This window comes from Halichoeres trimaculatus, unplaced genomic scaffold, assembly GCF_033239565.1.
Source record: "Halichoeres trimaculatus isolate MK-OKI-2021-1 unplaced genomic scaffold, fHalTri1.1 fHalTri1_scaffold_24, whole genome shotgun sequence".
NCBI lineage: Eukaryota > Metazoa > Chordata > Actinopteri > Labriformes > Labridae > Halichoeres > Halichoeres trimaculatus.
Genome location: NW_027437202.1, coordinates 3,648,866 through 3,674,550, shown reverse-complemented (window position 1 = coordinate 3,674,550; position 25,685 = coordinate 3,648,866). Strand labels below are relative to the sequence as shown.

Genomic DNA, 25,685 nt, shown 5'->3' with positions numbered 1-25,685 from the left:
AGAGGAGAGGAGGAGGAATTAGGAGAGGAGTGCGTGGAGTCGGAATCACTACGAGGACGGGAAAGAAACGAGTTTAAAGAAGAGTCAAGATGAATGACCTCGTTAACACTAATATTTAATCAGCCAATCACATGGCAGCAACTCCATGCATTTAGGCATGTAGACATGGTCAAGACGATCTGCTGCTGGTTACAACCGAGGTCTGCAGAAGAGCATCTCTGAACGCACAACACGTCCAACCTTGAGGCAGATGGGCTACAGCAGCAGAAGACCACACCGGGTGACCCTCCTGTCAGCTAAGAACAGGAAACTGAGGCTACAATTCACACAGCAACACCAAAACTGGACAATAGAAGATTGGAAAAACGTTGCCTGGTCTGATGAGTCTGGATTTCTGCTCCACATTCTGATGGTAGGGTCAGAATTTGGCGTCAGCAACATGAAAGCATGGATCCATCCTGCCTTGTAGCAACGGTTCAGGCTGCTGCTGCTGGTGTAATGGTGTGGGGGATATTTTCTTGGCTTATTTTGGGCCCCTTAGTACAAACTGGGCATGGTTTAAAGTCCACAGAAAAAAAAAGAGAAAAATAGAAAAAAGAAAAAGAAAAAAAAAGAATTAAAAAAAGGAAAAAAGAAAAATAAAAAAGAAAGAAAAAAAGAAAAAAGAGAAAAAGGAAAAACAAGGGGAAAAAAGAAAAGAAAGAAAGAAAGAAAAAAGAGAAAAAAGAGAAAAAAGAAAAACAAGGGGAAAAAAGAAAAGAAAGAAAGAAAGAAAAATAGAAAAAGAAAAAAAAGACAAGAAAAAAAGAAAAAGAAATAAAAAAGAAAAGAGAAAAAAAAAAGAAAAAAAGAAATAAAGAAAAAGGAAAAAGAAAGAAAAAAAATGAAAAAAAATAAGAATCTACTTTGTTGAATCTATGCCACGTCTTACCCAGAGTGTAGATATCAGTTAAATTTCCAACCCTCCACACCATGTCTCTTCTATAATGTCATATAAGCTAAAAAAAAAACTCCAAACACACTACAAAAACCTCTCCAAGCCAAAAGAAGCATCACAAAAAGCCCAAAGCGTGAGGTGAAAAGCGTTTTTGACAAACATACACCCCTCTTCCTCCCCGCTCCTCACTCTGCATTGAGCGATCAATGAAAATCCATCTCCTGCGATGTTTAGTTGCATGGCTTTGGCACGCTGTGAGGGATTACACTGCGCTGAGTCAAACCGGAACGCATCAGGCACAGCAGGGAGGGGATTAAAGAGAAACACCTCCATCGCTGATTTCATGTACATCCAGAGAGTCTTTTCTTTGCGTGTTCTTGGCGATTCTGCAAGCGTTGGACCACGTGTAGGAGCCAAAGCGTGGATTCAGATGCTGACATAAAAGCTTGTAAGATGGAGGGGCTTAAAGAAACTGGAGACTGGCTCAGTTCAAACGCACAATCTTCTTTAAGTTGAGAAATCCATTCATGAAACTTTTCTGAGGCCTTTTCATTCACATCGATCTACTCCACAGCTCCACAACACGTCTCAGCTTTCCTCAAAGAGGCCGTGTCACTGGCATTTCTCCGGTCTTTGGAGAAGATGAAGACGTACATTCACAAAACACCCCTCTGTTTATCACTCAGAGGAATCAGAGGCGGCGTTCGCCTTCTGACAGCCTGACACTTTTGATTAAGAGCTCCTTAAAGCGGCGTGAGGTCAGCACAAACCTCGGGAAGATCGCAGAAGAATCCCGGTGAAGGAGGGCTTTCCTGCTTTTTGCAAACCTGACGATGAGCTTTTGCATCACCGATCAAGTCCTTCCTTCAAGGTGACCACGGTTATCACCGCGGCAACACCCAATCCTGGCGTGACACATCATGTTCAACTCAGCCAATTAAGGCGCATGATTGGAAGGCGTGAAATACAATGGGAGCTGTAACTCACCTCGAATATTCTTCTCTGCAATTACCAGTGTGTGTGTGTGTGTGAGTGAAGCGTGCGTGTGTGTGGGTTACCCTCAGGATCCAGCAGCCTCTCTATCCCCAGGTGTTGCTCTGCCTTATTAAAGGCGTGTTCCAGTCTGTCGATCGCAGACGTCTTCTTCTCCACCGCGCTCCAATCAAAGAGCTCAGGCCTGCGGAGGAGAAAGAGGAAGAGTCGAGGACGAAGCACGACAACTTCTTTTTTTATTTTTCCTGACATAAATACGAGGGAGGAACCCAAAGTGTTGAGCAGATCACGTCCCGCACTGATCATTTGCATACGGAGTAAACACAAAGTGAAAGAGCTGACAGAGCGGCAATAAAGAGAAAAGTTAAGGGCTTTCGTTATAAATCCTATAGATTAATTTCCTTAAAAATGAAATACACTGTAATTAACTCACTCCAGCTGATGCACTCTGATTTATTTTGGGGCCTTCATTAAGTCAGCAACCATTAATTCATCTACCCTGCAGTGGTTTGATGCAGCCTGTACTCTCCAAGCCTTGGTGAACAGTGTTGGCGTGGAGAGCCCCTGAAAAGACGGCGGTATTACACATTATTCTGTATTTAAAATCAGACTTCTTCAGGAGTGAAACTTTGACGAACTGTCCAGAAGTTTTTGTTGGAAAAAGTGATGTAGAGGAAAGGGTTAACTAAAGTTCACCACCACCCTGTGGCTGCACGTCCCATGGCGCCCATAAAGAAACTGATAACCACTTAATTTATCAGTATCCCAGCCCAACTCATCTCACTCTGCTAATTTTTCTCCTTGGTTTCCCAGCTCCACCTTTTTTACGATGACCACGACTTTTATTATCTTTGTCATTTTTCAACATTTTTCCATTAAAGTTGGCTCCCAGTCGCCGCGCGTCCATAATAGCTACTGGCACCACCTGACATTTTCTTCCCATTTCCTTTCATTCCTTATCGTTTGTAATGGGCTAATTTTCAGCCTCCAAGTATATCTTTTTAATAAAATGAGTTAAGAGTGAAATTTGGCAGGCAAATAAATCCCACGCCGTGTCTCCATCTGTTCCCCTTTGACTTTTCTTTTCTCCCCGCTGTCCCTCCATGTCCGCGGCTTCATTTTCAGTCTGTTTTTCTCTTTGCCAACACACACACACTCTCTCACACTCACACGCACACACAACCTGTTTTACAGTACCTGTGGCTGTGGATGAGGGCATTGAAGGCCAATCCATCATTCCAGCTACTGGAGAAGTTAACCACATTGACCTGAGGACAGAGATAATGGATATCATCGGACTGACCTGTGAATGCAGTATGACACACACTTTTCCAACACACCACCCCACAGGAGCTCTCCATCTTTATACATACAAACATATATATAGACGATTTGGCAAAATGCTGGAATTGCAATAAATTTGGACAATACTGCGATTTAGTATTATTAATTCAGAATTATAAAATTATTATTACTATAAATATAATAATATAAATAAATTATTTAAAAAAAAATAAAAATAAAAATAAAAATAAAATAAAAAAATATAAACTAACAATTAATTATTATAAATTCCAGTAATTGTTTTTAATGTTTTAAAATTGTTTTTAAGAAGATTAAAATCGTTATTTTAGTGCCTGCACCTTTGTTTTATTGATTTATTTATTTATGGCTGCTCCGTCTTTTATGTATAGTGCTGTGTTTCAGCTGTGGCTGTTTTTAAAGTGCTTTATAAATAAAGTTGAGTTGTTTTCAGTACAGTGTTAACAGTTACATGGTGAGTTTAATCTAAGTTTGAAATGATGTTTTTTGTTTGTTTCTGTTTCTAAATGCTTTGGTTAAGTTTAGTTTTAATTTTTTTTAAATGCTGTAGCTCAGGGATTCCCAAAGTGTGATGTGCGAGCTGCCGCTCATTAATGTACATTCTGTTCCGTGTTAACAGAAGCCTATTTTATTAAACGTGATTCTGTATATGAGGCTATAAAGAGCCATAGCATATAGATCCTTGTTTGAATTCTTAGATTTCTTCTTTTAACTTTAAGCCCCCCCCAGCATAAGTCAGTGCTCGGGTTGGGGCACCCCAGTCTAAAAAGTCTGGGCACGCCCCTGCTTGTCAGCGCATACTCCATTGTAGGTATGTTATGTTTCTGTGATCATAAACGGATGGATTTATGCTGAACAGACGGTAAAAGTCAAACAAGCCCTCAAACATTTATGGCCATGCAAAGTGCTGCCCCTTCTATTCACAAATAATGCTTCTTCAATATCACCAATTTTCTTCTGTGGAGTAGGGGTCTCTGGGGAAAACCTGATGTGAACATCCATTTCAGTGTGGCCAGTAACGTATATTTGATTGAAATTTTTGGGTTTTTTTTTACACAAAATGTGATGATCCTAAAACAACTTCCTCATCAATGAAATTACAGGTTAATTGGATTCCTTTTACCCTGAGAAAACATTTTTTTGGAGCAGAGCTCAAGTCTCCCTGTCTCTTTGTTTCATGCTTAGAGCTATGAAATGATAATCATCTGGTGGCACTAATCCCAGATCTGGATTGCCACCAAACCCCAATCCATTATTCTTTGGCCCACAGCCTACTTGTCCACCAAATTTCATAAAAATCTGTTCATTAGGGCTTGGAGACATTCAGCCAGACAGATCGACAGACGATGTGAAAATACGTAAGGACTTTGGCAGAGATAAAAATATTCTTCACTAAAAACGAAGGAAGGACGTCACCGCTTTTCTCTTAAGATTTGCAGCTGTTATTTTTAAACGGAGGCAAAGTCCCTCACATTAACAAGGTCAATTTTTAAGACAAGCGTTCTGAGAGGAAGAGAAACGACTGAGAGCTGCAGACTGAGGAGGAAGAGGAAAGGTACAGACCTGAGGATACTGGCGTGTGTTCTGACGAACCCAACTCAGCAGAATCTTCTCACTGTTGGTCTGCTGTAGGCCCGCCATCACATCCTTCATCACATCCTTTACCTGCACACACACACAAACACACACAGAATACGCCTACTGTAAAACAACACACAAAGGTTTTTTTCATGATTTTACAGATGTGCAAATCTCCACTCCTATGGGGTGCTGAGTGTAAAGTTTCACACACTGCAAATAACATTTCTCCTTTTTTAGCTCTGAAACATCACTTTTTCTGCAGATTAAGAGAAACATTTGCGAAATACATTTGTCAAATGTTATATGTGAATGTTAAATATCTAATCTCAATGTTGAATGTTATTCATAAATGTTACAAATGAATGTCCTGATTCTAAATATTTAGCTGAGACTAAATTTTTATCAAAGATTTATAAATCTTTTGCTAAGGTTTCTAAATATTTGCTTCACACTCCCGCCTGCCAGAAGTACCAAAACAAAAGTTGGAGGAAGCGATCTAGCAGGATTTCGAAAAAGTCAAACAAAGTCAGATAAATCAACCATTTGAAAATAAACCTACTAAGTGCTGCGATGGCACCGTTAAAGATCATGTGATCGACATCAAAGAAGTAGAGCTTGTCATTCTCAAAATCTCTCCCTTGAACTTTTATTTAAGTACTTAGCTAAATCTTAAGAAATTGCATCTTAATATCTAGAATTATTAGCTGAATATTTTGAAATCCTAGATACATTTTTAGAAATCTTAGCTAAATTATCAGTAAACGTAGCTTAATATTTCGAATATGAAGCTTAATATTTACAAACCATAGCTAAATATTCAGAAATCAAAGCTTAATAATGAGAATATGAAGCTAAATATTTAGAAATCATATCCAAATATTAAGAAATTGCCACTAAATATAAAGAAATTGCGGCTAAAAATTTGGAAATCTTAGCTAAATATTAAGAAATCATAGCTTAATATGAAAAAAAAACAGCTTTACATTAAGAAATCTTAGCAATATATTCAGAAATCGCAGCTTTATATTTAGAAATCTGAGCTTAATAATCATTAAAAGTAGCTAAATAATCAGTAAATGTTGCTCCACATTCAGAAATCGTAGCTAATTATTTACAAATCAAGACTAAATATTTAGAAATGGTAGCTTTATATTAAGAAATAGTAGCTTTATATTTACAAACTGTAGCTAAATATTCAGAAATCGTACCTCAAGATTTAGAATCTTCACGTCATATTTAGAAATCCAAGCAAATATCTTGAAGTTTTTGCAAAAGATTTCTAATTCTTTGCACCAGATTCAGAAATCTTGACTAAACATGGTAAATATTTAGAAATCTTTGCTAAAGATTTAGAAATCTTTAATAAATATTTGGTCTTAGCTAAATATTAAGGATGAAACTAAATGTTAAGAAACGTAGCTAAATATTAAGAATCAGGACATTCATATATATTTCATTACAGTCAACATTTATATGTAATATTTGACAAGTATATTTCACAAATATTGCTCTAAATAATCTGCTCTAAATGTGGCTCAAGCTCTAAAACACACATACAGCACCGCCTTGAAAGAACAAAAGTAGACAGTTACTATTAAACCACACTTTCTGTCGCACTCTCCTGCTCATAAACTCACACTCACACACACACACAAGAGCAATTTATAAGCACTCCCATGGTGGACAGATATTGAAATCCATGCTAATATGATTCCTGGCGATGTTACATTTCCATAAAGAGACATTTTTTCAAGCATCTGCTGCTTTTAAGCAACAGTTTGGCTCAGCCTGTCAGCGGATGCTTTGCATTTCCACTCACAGGTAGCTCCACACGGAAGGAAGGAGGGAAGGAAGCGTGCGGTCAAAGGACACCCACACTGCACACACACACACACACGGATGCACAAGTGTGTGTGGACGTGGTTGCATCCTCTCAGGATGAGTTTTTGGCAGTTTTGAGTGACAGTTTTGGAGCGCTTGTTGGAGGCTCAGGGGGGGAGAGATGGAGTGAAAGAGGAGGAGGAGGAATTATACCTCTCACTGCCCGGGTGTGCATTACTTATGCATTTCTGCACTCAGCTGCTGGAGGAGCGCAAACATACACACACGTGAAAAAAAAAGTGTTTTTTGTTTCCACAGCTCTTCTTTACACCACTCCTTTGACTCGCTCGACATGCTTCCTGCACCTGGACACACACTTATGCAGCGAGGCAGTGCGATGAGTGTTAGCAGGAGCAGGACAGAGGGTTTGAATCACATGGACACACAAACACACACATAACAGTGAGACAGACCCACACACACTCACAGATACACACTGTGCAGCTACACCTATTAATAGAGTTGGATGTAATTTTGTGTCGAGGTGAATTCCCACCACGCAGACTCACTCACACGCGCACAAACGCACGCTAACGCACACACGCTCAGGTTTGTTAGCGATTCCTCGTGGAAGGTGGCCTGCTGGGTAAAAAAGGGACTCATTTGGGAGTAGGTCACTGAATGCATTTCCACTTTAATTGGAGGGGTGCTTTGACAAAGACAGCAGCACGCTCGCGATGACACACACCTACACACTCAGCGAGATCCACACACACTTACATGCCTACACTGTGCAAACCATAACCTCCGGGGCGTAGCAGCTTTTGACAGACATACACTTCACATAACATTAACACACACACATTGTGCCAACACACCTCATTATGAAGTGTGTTTTGCCATTAATCGCGTCATTAAGCCTATGCTAAAAGTAGCCTGATTGAGACATTAGCTTCTATGCAACTTAATGAGGAATGAAATACAATTAAAATGTATCATAATGTAAGCTATAAAAACTACATGGAGATGGCTTTAACAGAGTGCATTATGGGAAAGATTCTAAACCTTAAATACAGCTTAGAGGGAAAAGTAGCCATCAGTGGAGGCTTAATGTTGTCTGATGAAGTGGTAGAACCATAAAAGGCGGTGATCAGGAAGAAGACGTGATAAAAAGAACATTACAGGGAAATCTGATGCCCTCGTTTTGAAGTACCAGGATGTACTTATCTTGTAAGAGATGAAAACAAAACCAACGTCGATTAAAATGAAATGTGTGAGACCCCTGAGGTGTACCACAAGGCTCTATCCTCGGTCCCTTAAAGTTCTTTGGAAAGAGATGGAAGGAACACATCATTTTAATGGTTAAAGCTAAGCCAGTGTGTTTGCACTATTTAACTCATAGTTATTTTTCTCAATTCACCTTGAGGCATCAGTGTTTATCTCTGCCTCAAAAGAGGAAAAAAATCAAACTTTCAACACTGCATTCTTTTATTATTGCCGCTCAGAGTTCTGTGGTATGACAGCAGCCTTCACCTTCAAGAGCAAAACATCCAGGAGGCCGTGTACAATCCGAATAAGTCTGATAAAAAACATTCAGATAAACACAGATGAGGCTTGTGAGCAGTGTTTTGTTCTTGTTGTGAGAAACAAATTGGATTATGGGGCTTTGAGGGAACAGTTTTTAAAGCAATGAGCAGGAGGGATGTATATAAGCTTTATATGTTGCAGCTGATTCAATTTAAAGTGGTTTGAGTGAGGTTTTACTGTGTTTGTGAGTGTAGTTAAACAGTGAAGCTGTGGAGGACAGAGGGACTGCAGAGGTTTTATGAGACTGTGTTGTTGGGATGCTATTATCACCGTCATGCTCACACTCACTCGTCCACTCATTCACACACCTGCCAGTGGAGAATGATGCTCCAGATGAGCCCGAGTATCAGTTTGTGATTGCCATCAACGATGTCTGCCGCTCCGATATTCACCAATTCAACCTGGAGGAAGGATGGAGGAAATAAATGAGTGGAATCAAACTTTTTAAAACCAAATGCATTATTTTAATCTGATTTATCAAACTTAGAGATGCTGTGAGGAGGGTCAAATTTACTTGGACTGCCCACCACCTTGTGGCCCAGAGTCTCCGCACACTGTCGTAAATTACGTTTAGCGAGGCGCGTGTTTGTTTTGGAATTAAAAGATCAGATCGAACTAATTTTCTTTGTTCAAGACAACTTTTTACTGGATACAACCCACCGAGGTAAGGTGTTAATCAGTACAGTTTGAAACATGACATCAAGTAAATGTAGTAGCTGGCTATATGTAGTGCTATCGGCAGCCCGAAGCAGAGCTAATGTAACCTCACTCTTCATTTTATTGATAGACTCTCAAGTTTGAACAGACCACTGCAGAATAACTGCTGACTGTGGGTTGGAATGGACATTAGCACCATCAGATTAGCCCCCATGTTAGCCTTTAGCTTCTCTCTCTCTCCTGTTAATCTTTCTTCTGCTCTTCTGTCCTTTTTCTGTCTAATAGTTAGGCTCCAGTGTCCACCATCACTACAAAATTAATCACAGAAATCTTTTCAGCAGAGAAAACACAGATCTCTCTTTTGACTACTAAACTTCATCAGCCGGCGTGGTGTTGTCCTGCGTAACCCGATCAGGAAGCTAAAAAGTAGCATTTTGAAATAACCTGTAACCAGTAATATTGGTGCTGATGATCTCATTTTTAAGTGTGGATTATGACCAGGCAGATATCTAGAGGGGAGACTTTTTCAAGATCACTTTGAAACTCCTTACAGGGACTTTATACTGCAAAAAAATGAAATCTTATGAAGTGTTTTTGTCTTATCTTAAGAAGAAAATGTATAATTATATTTGATATGAGCCACATTCTACTTATTAGGCAAGAAAAGTGTCTTGTTTTAAGTTATTTTGGCACCACCTTACCATCAACAGGCCACGCACAGGAGCTCCTTGAGCTAAGGACCACCCTGAAAGTGCTCCAGGAAGACTTGGAGGCAGCAGGTACAATTGTTACAGAGAAAACAACAGCAATGCACTTCACCGCTCAGCCCGCAAGACTCCATTCCTCAAGAAAAGGCATGTTGAAGCTTGTTTAAAGTTTGCTAAACAGCATCTTGACAAGCCTGTAGAATACTGGGAGGATGTTGTCTGGTCAGATGAGACCAAAACTGAACTTTTGGGCTGTCATACTACAGACCATGTTTGGAAGAGAAATGACACTGCACTGTTTTAAATTATTTTAAGATGAAAATGAGGTCTAAATTGCTTGTGAGGAGAAAAAAAAAAACTTCCAATGGAACAAGAAAAATTTGCATGAAACTAGAATAATGTCTTAAAACGAGTAACTTCTTTCTTGTTGCATTGGCAGGTTTTTTTTTTACTTGTCACAAGCAATTCAGACTTGAAATAAGTCATTTTTCTGTGGCTCATAAAAAAGAAATTTCAACTGAAAATAAGACAAAAACACTTGTTAGGGTTTCATTTTTTTGCAGTGTAATATTATTTAGAGCGCTTTTAACATGTGGTATACAACATCCACATATCTCTAGACTTAAATAACCTCTTTCTGTTTGTAGAAGTGAAATGAAACATCAGAGAGAGGAAGGAGTTTAGAAGTGTAATTCCAGCAGGATGCTGCTGTTTCATGCATCAAAACAACTCCACATTATGTTTCACTCTCCTGCATAATCACATTAAGATAAAGGTTTGCATTAGCCCGCACATTAAGAGTACTCACATTGTTCTTCTGCAGGATCTGCAACGCACGGTTGACATTGTTGAGCGAGTGAACACGCGTGACTCCTCTCTCCAACCTCACCTATTAACACACACACACAGAAACACACACATGCCAGAGAAAGCAGATTATTGAGGCATAAACAGACCTTGCTCTGGGGCATCTATGCGCGCTACAAACAACCACATTACTATGAAATCCATTTGTGCTCCTGTGTGTGTGCCATGATAATGAAGAGATAGCATGAAACAAAGGACAAAGATGATAATGTCACCATTAGGTAGAAGAGGAGAGAAAGAGGGAGGAGGAAGAGGAAAAGAGAGGTGGAGGGAGGAAAGGAAAGAAGGTGGAGGCTGAAGTTTGATTAAGACTGCTGCTGTGTGTACGTGTGTGTGAATAAGTCTGTGAATAAGTGTGTTCCTGCTCTTTTTAATCTCGGCACTTGGCATTTTTTTCCCCCCACTCTCATTCCTCCTTCTTCCTAAATGATGAATTTAGCGTTAAGGTCAGGAATATGATTAGTTCTGGGTTAAGCTGAGGTTAACGCCGCGCCCGCGCCATGTGGTAGACGGGAGGCGAAGGCAGCGATGTGGAAGTTTTGCATGAGTACAGCTTGGCCGAGCCAGTCAAGTGGACAAACTCCAAATGGCAGTGGCTGGTGTTACTAATCAGGAAAGCAATTAACACAGTGGATAAACTGTTATCTGCCGTGGAGATGATCAGCAGAGAGGGTTAGTGATGCAGACTGAAACAATGTGAACAATATCAACTGTGTTTCCAACCTGTAGCGCTTATGTTCAGACGGCATCACCGCTGTCCAAGGTGCTGAAACACACTGTTCCTTCAACTCTCCTCTCCATTTTTCCTTTTGTAAGACGACAACAAAGGCTCGGCCCACTAACATGTTCTTTTATTACCACATTACATGTAAAGACGCACTCGTTACGAGCACTGTGATTTCTCCAGGAATTATAGGTTTGTATCTGGGCCGTGTCGCCTTGGTAAGAGGGAGGCATTGCTGTGTTTGTATAATTGAATGTGTTTGTGCTTGTCTGCAGATGCCTTGTTGTGAGAAAAGTAAAGCTTTTATGTCCCTGAGGGGCAATTTGGCTTGCAAGTGTTGGTACTTTCTGTACATATGCTGCTGTATGAATTGTTGACTGCACGGCCTTGTTATTTGTGCAAATGCGTGCTTAGTGTTAGAGGTAAAGGAGGGGGAAAATGTCCCCTGTGGATGGAAAGATGAGCGTTTAAACCATCAGGGAATGAAGCACAATGGTTGACACGTGAGGGGAACACTGGAAAAAATGAAATCTTATGAAGAGTTTTTGTCTTATTCTCAGTGCAGTCCAGAAATGTCTTGTTTCAAGTTATTCAAAGACAAAAATGAGGTCAGAATTTGAGTTACGAGTTGAATAAATGACTTGAGACATGACATTTTTCTGGACTGGTCAGGTGAATGTGGCTCATATTAAGCCTAAAAAGACATTTTCTGCTGAAAATAAGACAAAAACACTTGATAAGAAGTGGTGCAGCCGTACCAGCTCATGTCCTGACAGCCCCTCCAGCAGCTCCAGCAGACGTCGTCCATCACACAGGTCGGAGAACAGATCCTCCACAGGTGGTTTCCCTGTCTGAAACACAAAGATACACACACTAATGTTAGCTTGACATCACATCTCCAGACTAAGCATCAAATCTCAAAACCTGTGGATCCATCAGGTTTAATAACAGGTGTGTTCCAGGGATGATTTTTTCTTTTTTCTTCATTTTACTGCTCAGTTTAAGGCGAGAAGTGCTGTCTGGGAGCTCTTTAGATTCAGTGTGAGCTCTGATGACAGCAGTAAGAAAGTGGAGGATAAAACCACAACTGAGTGTTGACAAATTAGAGACTTTGTCGCTACATTTAACGACTTTTCAGACTCCTCTGGTGATTTTATGTAAAGGTTTATGTAAAGTTTGTGTCGCATTATTGTCACTTCTGCTGGTCCTCAGCCCAGATAAAGGAGGAGAGTTGATATTTAGACATATTATATACTATTATTTCCTCTCCTACAGAGTTCATGACAATTACATGCAAATTGTTTATTATGCAAATTAGACAGCAGCGTCATTTAGTGGCTTTTAGTGACTTCTGGGACAGCCAATAGTGACTTTCCTTACTGACGAGTTGGCATGTTGAAACCATAGATTGTAAAAAAAAAAAAAAATGGACGTCATCTTGTTTGGTTTGGGGTGAGGTTGCCACAAAAACTGCTCCCCCTGGTGGCTGGCTGTAGTATAGGTCAAAAAATCCATCTCCCCAGTCATTCCAGATGGGCTGTGGTCAGACTTAAAAAAATACACCTCGTAGAAATGTTTCTCACGTCTGATTGTTGTGGTGATTTGAAGATATAATTTGGCTGCCTTGTATTCAAGTCCTCTTTTTTCTGAAAAGTTTTGTTTTCATTAGTTATATGAGGTTAAAAGCGAGGTTTTACGTCACGTTTCACAATGATTGACAGCTGATGTTCTCTTGTTTTATTTCGGGGATTGTAAAATATGTCGGGAGGTAGAGTCAAGAAGAGGTTAGACTCCTAAAAGGTTGAAACTAGCAATGTTTCACTCAGCTTTAATGATGTTAGAAATGGGAAACAGCTTCATTCTTTCAGGGTTTTCATAAAGAAACATGACAGAAATGATTAAAAATAATCTGTTAATAGTGGATTATTAGGGTGTATGGTAATCTGGGGTGTTGAAAACAACAATATACACCAAACTGGACCAAAAACCATTCCATCCCTTGTGTATTCAGGTAGAAACAACTCCACCAGGTGACACAAGGTCAATTAACTGGTTCCATCTAAAAGGTCACTTTCTCAGTCCCCATCCCTGAGACTCGGTTCCTCGCCGGCCCAAACCTCATTAGACTTGTTGGGACTGCGAGGAGACATCTCTTGAGTAATCACAAACCAGCGCTGCGTTAAATGCGAAGATAGCAGTTAATACCCAGGAGGTTGTTCTTTATCAGAGCTGATAAGTCAAGGATTACAAGCTGGCAGTTACTCCGCGTCGGGGAAAAGAAGCTGCAGGCTGGGGAAATAAAAAGTTGAGGTGCTGCTTAGGAACGTGAAAAGTGTTGCAGTTGTGGCTTCGGAGGAGAAATGATTGCATAAAAAAGTAGCAAAAACGGCCTCTTCAGTTAGGTACACAGGCTTAAAAAGCTTTACATGCATGCAACAAGTGTTTTTTAGCGTCCATCTTTTAACTTCAAATTGGTGCTGCAAATAACCTTCACAAGCTCAGGCGTGTCATAACAGATTTAAGCTCAGCTAATCTGGACTAATTTATCTGCAACACTTGATTTAGCATGCTAAGAGGCGCTATTATACCAAGTGAAGTTTGAGAAACGCCTAGTGAAGGAAGTAATTATGAGAAAGAGGAGGAGGGATTGGTTGAGACAGGAGTAGGGCGAGGAAGTGGAAGATGAGTAAGCAACATGAAGACAAGGAGAAAAATGCGTCTCCTTTTCATGTTTTGCCATCAGCTTTCAGATTTCTCGACCTGCATCGATCACGTATTATTACAGCAATGGCTGCCATGTAGGAGCCTCTGTTCCTGCATGTCAAATGTATTCAGCCTGGCAGGATGACGGAGAGGAAGGCCAGATCTGTGCAGGAGGAAAACAATCAGGAAAGTGGGAAAAAGGGGAAAATCACTTCTCCATAATAAAGAAATTCAGTTATCAATCCTCTGGGAAACAACCTGTTTGAATCAGAGTCTCATTTTCTTTCATTTCCCTTCACACCTCCCTCCTTCTCTTATATTTTATCCTCTGCGTCTCCCACACTCTCATTCTCTCCTTATTTTTCTCCCTCTGCTCATCTTCCACCCTTCTCTGCTCTCGACCTACGCCTCTCGGCATCGTCCCGAGACCTCCAGTTATTGAGTCATTTTCCACACCACAGCGGTGAGTTTGTGTGTGTGTTTGTGTGTGTGAGTTGGGAATGGATGCATTATTTGAATGGTTTGTAGAGTGTGTGGGTGTGAGTGATAAGTGAAGAAACCACACATGAAGATGGATAAAATAACAGGAGGGGAAAAAATTGAAAAAAGGCAGAAAAAGATGAGAAGGAGAGGCGTGTGCAGTCTGGAAATTACAAGACGTGGGAACAAAGAGTACACACAAACAACACACTCCTCCTGCCCACTCACAGCCATTAAAACACTCTCTTGACCATTTAGAAGCAGTGTCTTTCATATTTGCAGCACTCTCTAACAATAAAGCAGTTCTTCAGGTGTTGGGAATTGATGCGCCTGTAATTACAGCTCTCACAGCGACTTCTTGAAGCACAAACTGGTCCGTACTCATGACTGAAGAGTCATGATTGAGGAGTCCTCATGAAGAGTTATGGCCAAGCTGTCGTCTCTAATTGACTTTTTTTTTCTAGCTGACACTTATTCCATTATTCTGGGATTAGAATAGAGTAGAATAGAATAGAATGGAATGCTCTTCATTGATCCGTGTAGGGAAAATCAGAGTCTCAGCAGCAATACAAAAACACGTCTACAGCAAAACATTCAAGAACAACACAAGTGTCGTTGCTAGGTGTCGCTTAAGTGGCTGCCTGTTGCAGCAGCTCTCTCTTCCTTGTCCGTCATTTGTAATTTTTTCGTCTCTTTTTCGTCATTTTTTGCATTTGGAGTGGGTATTCACTTTGTATGGTACATTTGTTGGTCATGGACACCAAGCTAGTTTTATCTTCAGTGATATTTTTACTATTTTTGCCCTAGTGTTTGTCTGGAGATCCAACACGCAACCAGTAATCAACTGTTAGAACCCTGTTGCATGTCAATGCTAACTGGTGCATGGCCAGATGTTTCCCCACAAGATGAGGAGAAGAAGGTGAGGACCACGTGCTGGTTAAGAAGTGATGACATTGGTTTTGGATGTTTTTAAGTTTTTGAAGGCTCTTGCTAGGAATCCAGATGACGAGTGCATTGCAGCAGTCCAGCCTTTAGCTGTAGATTCCACTCTAGTGCTGGGTTAGCATGACTAGCTCATCCATCATTATGGGATGGACAGGTTGATGTCACCAGCACGTTGTCCGCACTACCTTTTCTTCAGCTCACAGAGAACACTGGGCCCAGCACTGGTTAGCATCCATTAGCTACAGGCTGCTAACAGCTGAAATCCAGCATGTAAACACAGCAACTATGGTTACAAGCAAAAATACCATTTAAAGCACAACCAGTTTGGTGCTTATGGGCAAGAAATGAGACATAAAATTAGTGAAGAGAGAGCAGCTGCTAGTACATGTGAACGTTAGCATACATGTAATGCTGATGAATGCCAATACACAGTCAGACCAGGTGGCAAACATGCATGTCACATGGATTTCACTGCTAATGGATCAATTGTAGTGTGTTGAAAACCTTGAGTTGCTGTTTGTATTCAGAGCGCCTCATCCTTTCATTCCCCTTTAATGTAATATCTTCCCTTTTCATCCCTTCTGTTTGGACAACAACTAAATAAGAACAGCCTGCGAGATGACACAGTATGTCTTTGTGTTTGCCCTCCATCCCCGGTGTCAGACGCAAACCCACCATCAGCTATGAAAACAAATCATAAGGCAGCTTGTTTTAAGGTGTCAGCTCCTGTAATTGAATTTTCCACCAGGTCAGATGGCACAAAACGATGGTACACAAACCACACAGTCTGATCCGAGGATGGGAGGACAACCTTGTGTTTTTGGAGATTTGGTAAACAGTCGTCTGGAGAGGATCTCAATGTGCAGATTTTCTTCAACCCGCCTACGGGGCACTTATCGTCCTCCTGGAGGAGTCTGAGATAACAGCCCATGTGACACATTTTATGGTAACATCTGTTTTTTTTTCTTTGGCAGGGGATGCTGGCAGATGAATGGCTGCTCTGACTGGCTGTTGTGTTTTTTACTGACAGGGAACATCAGTTTTCTGACTGAACACACTCATCATATCGGGACTGTCAGAAAAGAAGCAGAAAATGTGAAGATTTAGTCCACAAACTCTGGCACCTTACGCCCTCAGTCCATCTATAATTAACTGCACATTACGTTTCATTAAATTGTCAGATAATTGACACAGGAGCCACCTGAGGCTGGCAGTTTTGTCAAAATGTTAGTCTTTGAAGTGAATTACAATCAAGATGTCACGCGTACAGAGTGTGAACAGGGTTACAGGCTTCCTCTCATGATTTCGTCAGCATCCGATTACGATTAAGCTAACCGTGCCCTAACATTTATCACACAAACAAGCAGGCAAACGAGAAGGATGGCAGCTTTAAAACCAGAGCTATGAGTCTTTATGGATTAGTCCTCAGGAAAACAACAAGAAAGACGTTTTCAAGTTCCCTCTGACAGTATGTACACACAGACACTCCACAGAAGTGATCTGCTCTGCACACTGCTATCAGCACTTTCACAGGCTGGAGGCTGTGAAATGGATCTGTTTAATTCACATCTCTAAGCATTTCAAACACTCTCCACACACAGTTAGAAGCACATGTAAACAGAGACTTCAACTTCTCCTTTCCAGACAGATTCTTTCATGACAAAGCAGTCTACTGTCTCCTACAGGTTCAGACGCTCTCATGCCTCTAACGCATGTTTTTAATACAGATTGGGTGACTCATGAGTAAATCCCAAGATTTCATGCAGGTTTAGCACTAAAAGGAAAATGTCGCCTGCTTTGAAAGCCTTAAAATCGTACCTCCAGGTGCTTGTATGCTCTTCATTTCCAAGCTGATTAGAACAAACAGGAGGTTTTTGTTTGGAGGAGAAAAGAGGAGCTAATTGGTTTGAGACGCTGTTTTCATGAGAAGTGGAAAGAAACGGTTCACGTCAAGGTGAAATAAAAAGCACGGCTGTATACATGGACCTTGGGGGAAAGTAGTGAGAGCTCTAATGGAAGACTGTGACCCTGGTTTGCTGGGTTATCATTAGATCTTTGAAGGAGGTAATGCAATGTTTACTGTGTTTATGAGAGGGCTGAAAGGAGAGAAAATGAAAAACTGAAAAAACATTTTTCACTTCGCTAGTTCAGGGCGAAATTGGAGAACATTCGGTCAGCCTGTTCTGGAAAACAATCAACCAGAGCCCTGTCATTAAGAGTGGGAAGGTGAAAGCAAACTAGCGTTCACACTCACAGATTAGTTAGCATGTTGGGAGGAAACGTTCCACCTGACACCTCCACGAAATGCAGTCAACACCTTAATAACCCCGCCTGTTGTTTGTGGAGTTTTCCCTAAATTGAACCTTGTCATGCATAACTGAGAGGAAAGTGGAAACAGATTCGAAGCAGAGCTGCACAAAGAACAAACAGGTATCTACTTCAGGCATACTGCTCTTTCTTGGCTTGGACTCTTGAAGTTTAAGCTCACGTTTTTGAGCTGCAAAGATGGTTTTATCTATTAGAAGAAAGCCTCCAAAAACAAACTTCAAAAACAAAAATTTTAGTCAGGTTTTTAAGGAATTGTACAGTTACCCCACTACATCTTTCAGACCATTTCTTGGAAAAATACTCACGGCTTTGGACAAACTCTGCCCCCTGGTGTCAAAACTAGCTAAGAAAAATCCAGCTAGTCCACGGCTCTCTGAAGTTCAAAGAGAACAAAGAGGAGGACTCAGGGCAGCAGAAAAAAAATGGTGTAAAACTCAAAAACCCACTAATTTGGCCTCTTACCAGCTAAAAATTGCATCATTCACTTCCCGCTTTCATGCGGCAAAGGAAGCGCTTTATCAAAACTTGATCTGTGCTGCTACTGACGCCAGAAAACTGGAGTTAAACTCCTTACTTTGTCTTTCTACCGCCCAGCCCTTCACTGTGTTGACTGCATTTTCACTGAGAAGTTTGCAAACATCAGCTACAGAAATAGCTTTTTCCCATGTTTGAGCTGCAAAGATAGATTTATGTATTAGACAAAAGCCTCCAAAAACAAACCAACTTCAAAAATTAAAACATCTCAGACAGGTTTTTGTGGAATTGTACATGTGTAAACCACCCTCTCCTCTCCACAGCTCTTATTTGCTATAAAAATACCCCTGAACTCCCTCATATCCATCCTTTTTTTATTCATTACAAGCCCCAAATGAAGCACAGCTTCTATAAACACACTAGACAAAGACTGAATATGGATAAAGAGTGATGACTCACACAACAAAAAAGAGGACTCTGCAATTAGTTCTGCTCTGAAACGTTTTCTGAAAGTGCTGTTTCATTATCTTTCTGTATCATCGCAGCTATGGAGGGAATTATTCCACAAAACGAAGCGGGTATCATCGGCGTAAGCACACATCCTGGAATACTAAACCAGAAAGTGATGCCCTCCTCACCTCTGCCAGTCCTCGCCTCATCTCATTTCACTTCTCTTTGTCTCATTGTCCTCTCTGTTTTTTTCCTCTTCGAGCAAAGTTATTCTGCTGTTTTGGAGGACCTGAGCAAACAGTGACAGCCGGGGTGTGAAATTAACACCGGGAACCGGACAAATGCAGTCCTGTCATGTATTACCCTCCATTTCCATCCCTGTTTTAAACCGTTTGGGACCAAAACAGACATTTAACACTTGATATCTAGGATTATAAAGTCTTCCAGTACACCAACATGAAACATACTGAACCCTAAAGCCAAATATACAAGAGCTGACAAAAACCCATGACGATATAATCACAGATAGTGCTCGCAGGGTGTAAACAATGACTTCTGCACAGTAGCAAAGTTCAGTTTCCAGCAGCACGGGTGAGCACTGCCTGACACACACAGCAGCTTCATCCTCAGGCTAACATTAGCCGATTGAACCAACCCTGATACCCGAGCTACAACGGGACTTGCCTGCTGCTGATACGAGCTGTCCTTGACCGGCGGAGTAAAACAAGTCATGATTTATAGATTTCTGCTTAAAGCTAAACTTCCACTCGATCCTGTTAGCATCCCCTGACTCCAAGGAGGAGGAAGACTTTATAACTGAAGCGGGAGAATCTCAGGGAGGTGTGTAGGGGAGACTGGGTATGGTTGTAACACTTTTTGCTTCAGCACCTCCAACTCACTGAATTTTTGAGTCAGAGTTCTCAAACTTTAAAGCTAAGTTCCCACATTTCTTTACTACAAATGGCAACAAATCAAACCTCTGCAGGAATGTAGTGATATGGTGGTCTTTTGTTACAACCATCCCCAAGAGGTTTATGGAAATAGAACAATCCAGAAAAATGTCTCCCTGTGACTGACCATAACTCACTTCCTGTTTGACTCAAGAGTTCATCCTTAACAGTATGAATGCTCAAACACTACAGTGTAGCTGTGTAAAGAACACATAGGTCTAACAAAAACTGTTCCAGTAACCTATACTGGGACATCACTGGACCCTCATCTTCTGCAGTGATTTCTCTTTTTAAAGATGTGTTACAACCCACCCCACCCCTGTTAGCCAATGCTAAGCTAGCTGTATTAGCATAGTGGATTAAAATTAGCATGAGAAAATTGCAGTAATATAGAAAGTACTAGAGAAAACAAGTACTAAAGAAAATATAGCCTTAGTCAAAAAATTTACTTTTGTACCTCAAAATCATTTTTTCTCTATAGATTCTGTATGCAGCTGTTTTTTAAGGTCTGACAATCACAATGTGTGATGAGGGTTGAGGTGGGTAAATATTTAAATGAAAAAAATTGAAAAATGATAATGACTCTCCCCATGTTACAACCGTACCCGGTCTCCCCTGCCTGGGAAACACAAACGTGTATTTCACCCAAGCCAGAAGACATTTGGTGCCACAAAGCTATAATTAAATGAAAACATAGCCCTTTAATAACACTGAGGAGCATGAAGCTAACATATAAAGAGACACAGAGGAGTGAATTACAGTTGTAGGAATTAAAACCAGCTGCTTATACCCTTGAATAAAGCAGCAGCTGTGATGGTAAATAAGAGAAATAAAGCATCAGTCCCCTCCCCTGGTGGCTGATCCTCATATATTCCTGAAGTGTCTCTTTTTATGGTTTGCTGAGTAGCAAATCACACTAAAATCAGACATGAAGCTGCTTCCCTGTCAGCTCTTCTTCTCCGTACTCCTCACGCCTGTCGTCCCTTTCTGAACTTTTTCTTTCCCCTCCTCCTCACTTGTTTCTCCATCGCTCAAATCCTTCTCTCCTCTCCTATCTGCTTTCATTTTCAGTCTCCCAATAATCTTAGCTTCTCCCATCTGCTGTCTCACTATCTCACTCTCCTGAGGCCTGTGTGTGAGTGTGTAAGTGTGTAGATGCGTGTGTGTGTGTGGGAGCTCATCTATCTAGGATGGGGTATTCATTATGCTCTGGTGAGTTTGGATGGATGAGGGGATCTCTCTTTTCCTCTCCTGCCTATCTCCATCCTCTTCGCCTACGAGCTCAAATTCCCTCTTCTTCTTCTTCTTCTTTTTCTTCTCTCGGTCATGGTTAGAGGGGATCAGTGAGGGTGGGTGGACAGGAAAGAAGAGGAGAGGATAGGAGAAGAAGATGAGCAGACAGAGGAGACTTTGGAAGGACAGGAGAAGTTGGAAACAGGTTGAAAGATGACAGGATGAGAGATGACAGACATGGGGAGAAGTGACGAGTAAAGAAAGAAGGACACGAGAGGACACGCTGACGAGAGAGCACTGACTATGTTTCAAAAGCTCCACTCATGCAAACACACAAATGAGCATCAGCGTGCACTCACTGTATGCACACACTCTCACCTAAGTCTCCGTCGCCATGGCAACGGCACACCTCTAGTGCCCTTGTAATCAACTTTGAAAATAGGACCAGAGCTGATGTGCTGGCACGCATAAAAAATACACAAACACCACAAACAAACACACTCAAGCTGAAATGTAATTAGAAATAAACTCCAAACAAGTGATTTGGCCCCAAACGGAGGGAGGGGAGGGAGATAACTGAGTTACAGTACAACAAAGTGCTCACCACAAAAAAAAAAAAAGATACATGAAAGAGAGGTAAAAGTGCTTTTTAGGAAAACACAACATGTCGAATCACAAGAAATGTGAAACACTCTCCTGCCTCTAGGTTTTTTTTTTGTTTCCTCTCATCCCAGCTTTACTGAAGCCACTCTCCTGAGAGAGAGAGATGTGGAGAAGACGTGGCGGGAATAACCTTTGTTTGTTTATGTGTCTGAATCACAGCTGCGAAGAAAAAAAAAAAAGAGGAAATGCCTCTGAAAGAATCGCCCGTGACTTTGAGAGACGCAGGGAAAACAGTCAGAGATGAAAGGCGACGGGGAAGACGCTGGCAGCATTTAAAGAAATAACAACAAATCCTTTCTTTGTGTTGGTTTTCTTGTGAAAACATGGGGTCAAAGGAAATAAGGAGGAAGCAAGCAGAGAGGGTGTGGCGTGTGAGGAATACTCTCCAAAGCAACGGGCCTCAACTTTGAAAATCGAGACACATAATGAGGAAACAGCTCCACAAGTTTGATAGAATTAGAAAAAAGTAGCTGACTTACCTTAGCCAACTGTGAGTTTACCCATTTTGTGAAAGTCTTCTTCTGAACGTCTTCTCTTTCATCTGCCAGAAAAAGAAACAGAAGCGACATGTTTTATAAATATTTCTCAGGCCGTCATGTTCTGAGTGTGGCAGCGTGATAACCACCAGATCTTCACTTTCCTGCGCTCGCTTCTTCCACATCAAACAGTTATGTGTCTCTAAATATCTCAATATCAGCATCTCCTTGTCTCTTTCACACACACACACACAGAATGCAAGTGGTGCTTAGCATGATAAGAGCCTCCTCTAATCTCGCTCTGGGCTAATTGCACCCGCATCATATCAATCAGCGTGCCACTTATAGACCTTCGCCGCCCAGACGTCAGCGTCACGCGACAAACCGAAGCAGAGATCCCACTTGTTGCCCTTGTGGAAACACCCCCGTCTGTGTTCTTTGATCTCCTTCATTGTGGAGCTGCTTGGCATTCCCCACCCCATCAACATAAACCAGATGCTGTTGTCAAGCGAAAGAAAAAGCATTGTCATTTTCTAAACAGCCGAGATAAAGTGAGTCCTCTGAAAGAGTGAGTCATCAAGCCAGGATTTGAGTTTTCTCCTGTGCTCCTGGATGTGTTTTAATTTGGTTCTGTCAATCATTTAGGCAGAGTAGGTGTTACGACTTGATATTCCAGACTCGTATTGGAAAGAAATCCCTTCTGTGAAGTATTAACTGCACTGCAGAATTATCTAATAAGTTATTTTAAAGTTCACAACTGGTGTCAGAAACTTTTCGCTGAAGACAATCATTCAGTCACTGACAGATACAGCTGTCAGGATACCAGGGAGTTGAATTACAAATATTTGACACATTAGTCGCACTATTTAAAGCAAAAAAAAAGTAAGGATATCCTTTGTTAAACAATCTGAAATGGCATTAATCTTTTGTTTCACTGCTTTGTTTTCATCAGCAACGCTCACTCCCTTCACTGTTTCTCTATGTAGCTAAACAACAGCGGCTCTTTCTCCTCCTGGTTTCACCTTCATGTCATATTTTCTTGCTTAAAGAGTGAGATGTTGTCTTTGTGTTTAATATCTTTGCTAGGGATGCAACAATACATCCTTTGAACTGTTGGTTTGTCCAGGCAGGTAAAAACTTTCCCTTCTAATGTCTAATCACTTTTGGCCACAAGCCCTCTCGCACTGTTTTAATTAGAGCAGAGATCAAAGTGCAGCTCACACACACACACAAGCGGGGAGAATGATACCTCTGTGTTGCAAACTTTGCCACTTTGTCGCTTTATTTTGCAACTTCATAGACTACTCTAGCGAGTGTTTGTCTAAAAAAGCAACTAGAGACATCGGAAGAAAGCATGTTTTGGCTGTAGTCTTCTTAACGAGCAGCGGTTGATGCTGTGGGCCCCTCTCCTATGCAAAACACCCACAGGTGAACAAGTCGTCCTCGCTTGCAGTAGTCCCTCCCAGCTGCAGCCAGAGCAGGCCACTGCATCGTAATGAATCAAATACTTGTCTCTTAAGGGTCGATTTTGCTGGTCCCAAGCCGGGAGAAAGGAGGAGGGTTGACTTTTGGATATTAAAAAGAGGCAAGAACAGACAGACACATATTTAGAATACTCTTTACATGCTTTCTGTCCTTCCTATGGTGTTTGTCCTCTCTCCTACAGTGGTAATGACAGTAACATGCAAATTATGCAGATGATGACTTCATTTAATGACATTGAAAGACTTCTGGGTCAGTTGATAGCTACTTTCCTGTAGTCAAGGAATAAGAGGCAGTTAAACAGTTAGCTACTGTTGACTTGAAAGAAAAGTGTTTTAATACTTATAGTGCTGTCAGGCGATAAGAAAAATAATCTAATTAATTACAGGATTTGTAATTAATTAGTCTATTTAATCACATTTTAATCTCATATCTGCTTAATAAATAAGCACATAAAGAATCTGAATTCTAGGACATTACAAAATTGTAGAGCATGACTAATCAAATAAATACATGAAGAAGAGGATATTAGTAAATCCACAGTTTTTCAACTGGCAGACGTCAATAAACGTTGATCCAATTGCAACTGTTTTCTGCGTCTAAAGAAGTAAATGATGTTTTTCAGCAGGGGGAGGTGGGAGCTGGAGGAGCTTGTCAATTAAAATCATGATTGTAAACTACTGTGGGTGAGAGCGGTGTGCTCTTTGGATGAGAGCTCAGCATGGATATGAGGAGAAGATGTGAGATGACAGAGACATAGTGAGATGCTGCAAGTTAGAAAAGTTCAGGCAGCTCACGCTCCAACTAAGAACGTGTCGTGGTAGTTCAGAGAGAAGGAGTGGCTCCATCGTGAGAAAAGGTTGGTTGTTCTCCTTACGCACAAAACACGTTATGAAACTGAGGCACGGACAACGGACCCACTCTGAGAGTGAATTCTCCCAGATTGTGTTTTTAAAGCATCACTTATGTGTGTAACAGATTTTTTAACAGTGTGTTTTTTGTGGTTTCAGAGAAATAAAAGGGAGTGAATGTTTTCTCTAACACTGATAAATGATCTCCCTTTAAGGGGGTTTTGTTTCTGTAAAAATCAATTTGTATTGCTGTGTAGATGATGATCCAGCAGGGACATTATCCTCGGCTGTACAGTGTTGTTGCTCCTCTCTATCAGAGCGCTGCAGCGTGGCCTGTGACATGCATTACAATGAAAATGACGACATGATGACTTATAATAACAGCTTCCCCCGCCTCTCTCATTTGGCTGGAAATGGGGTCACTTCCCATTACAACGGGTAATAAATTACACTCTCATCCTGAAACAGAACATCAGGTTAAATATTATAGCAGCACAGCTAACAGTACTCCTACGGCATTAGTGTGTAGACCTGTGTGTGTATGCGTGTGTGTGTGCGTGTTGACACCAGCAAGGCATTGACTAATGGAGCTGATAATGAAACTTCTCCTTTAATTAAAAGGTCCCGCGTTGAGCAGTGTACTGTGGTAAGACGCCGGACACACACACACACATACACAGGTATACACACAAACAGACACACATGTATTCTCAAACACACACATAAATCTAACGTGCAGGAAAAGAAGCTTGTAGCAAACAATCTCATCCAGAGCAGGTAATCCATCTACATCTGTGCTCAACCTGTGTAAGTGTGTGTGTGTGAGACAGTGTTTCCATCATACAGGATTCATTCCCTTGCAAATTAATCCATGTAAAAGAAAATGAATGTATTTCAAAGTGTGTGTGTGTGTGTGTTTGGAGCCATTTCTGGCCTCTTAGAGTCTTTGGCTGGAAATCAAGCGCTGCTTTCACAGCTGAATTATTTCGTCTGGGTCACGTCCTAAACAACACGTCTGTTTTTCCGTTGCTCCAAATGCAAAGTAGAGGCCTTGTTCTGTGTTTCCAAACAACTTCTAAGTTGTTTAAAGTTTAATCCCTGCTGAATTAAGCTTGAGTTATGGCACAAACTTTCATAAATAGAAAAATGAGTTGTCTCGAATCGTAACCCTGTGGAACTCCAAGATTCAGTTTCATTACAGGGTATGTATCAAGCTTTCTGCTAGCAATGAAACTATGAAATGATCATAAAAGACAGCTGTAGCTTTATTTTGGAGTGAGATTGTTCAGCTTATTTGCTAGAAACAGACTTTTCCCCGCACACTTGGCACCTAAAATGAATCATTTCAGAGTTATTCTTCTTTGCTGCTCCAGCTGTTGGCTCCCCAGGCAGCTCCAGAGCTCACCTGTGCCTACAAATGGCTCTGTCTTTGTTTATATATGAATATGTCCTG

The 25,685-nt window shown here is 41.0% G+C and overlaps 1 protein-coding gene across 1 annotated transcript in view; it reads right to left on the bottom strand.

Annotated features, from left to right (window-relative positions):
- dmd (dystrophin) overlaps nucleotides 1–21,962 on the bottom strand; it is a 137,171-nt gene extending 115,209 nt beyond the window's left edge. Inside the window, exons 1-7 of the mRNA XM_074664873.1 lie at nucleotides 21,903–21,962; nucleotides 11,956–12,048; nucleotides 10,415–10,495; nucleotides 8,551–8,643; nucleotides 4,817–4,918; nucleotides 3,128–3,198; nucleotides 1,996–2,114 (exon numbers count right to left, since the gene is read on the bottom strand). Of these exons, the coding sequence (XP_074520974.1) occupies nucleotides 1,996–2,114; nucleotides 3,128–3,198; nucleotides 4,817–4,906 (280 nt within the window). The 5' untranslated portion in view covers nucleotides 4,907–4,918; nucleotides 8,551–8,643; nucleotides 10,415–10,495; nucleotides 11,956–12,048; nucleotides 21,903–21,962. The remainder of the gene's footprint in view (nucleotides 1–1,995; nucleotides 2,115–3,127; nucleotides 3,199–4,816; nucleotides 4,919–8,550; nucleotides 8,644–10,414; nucleotides 10,496–11,955; nucleotides 12,049–21,902) is intronic.
- Nucleotides 21,963–25,685: the final 3,723 nt, after the last annotated feature.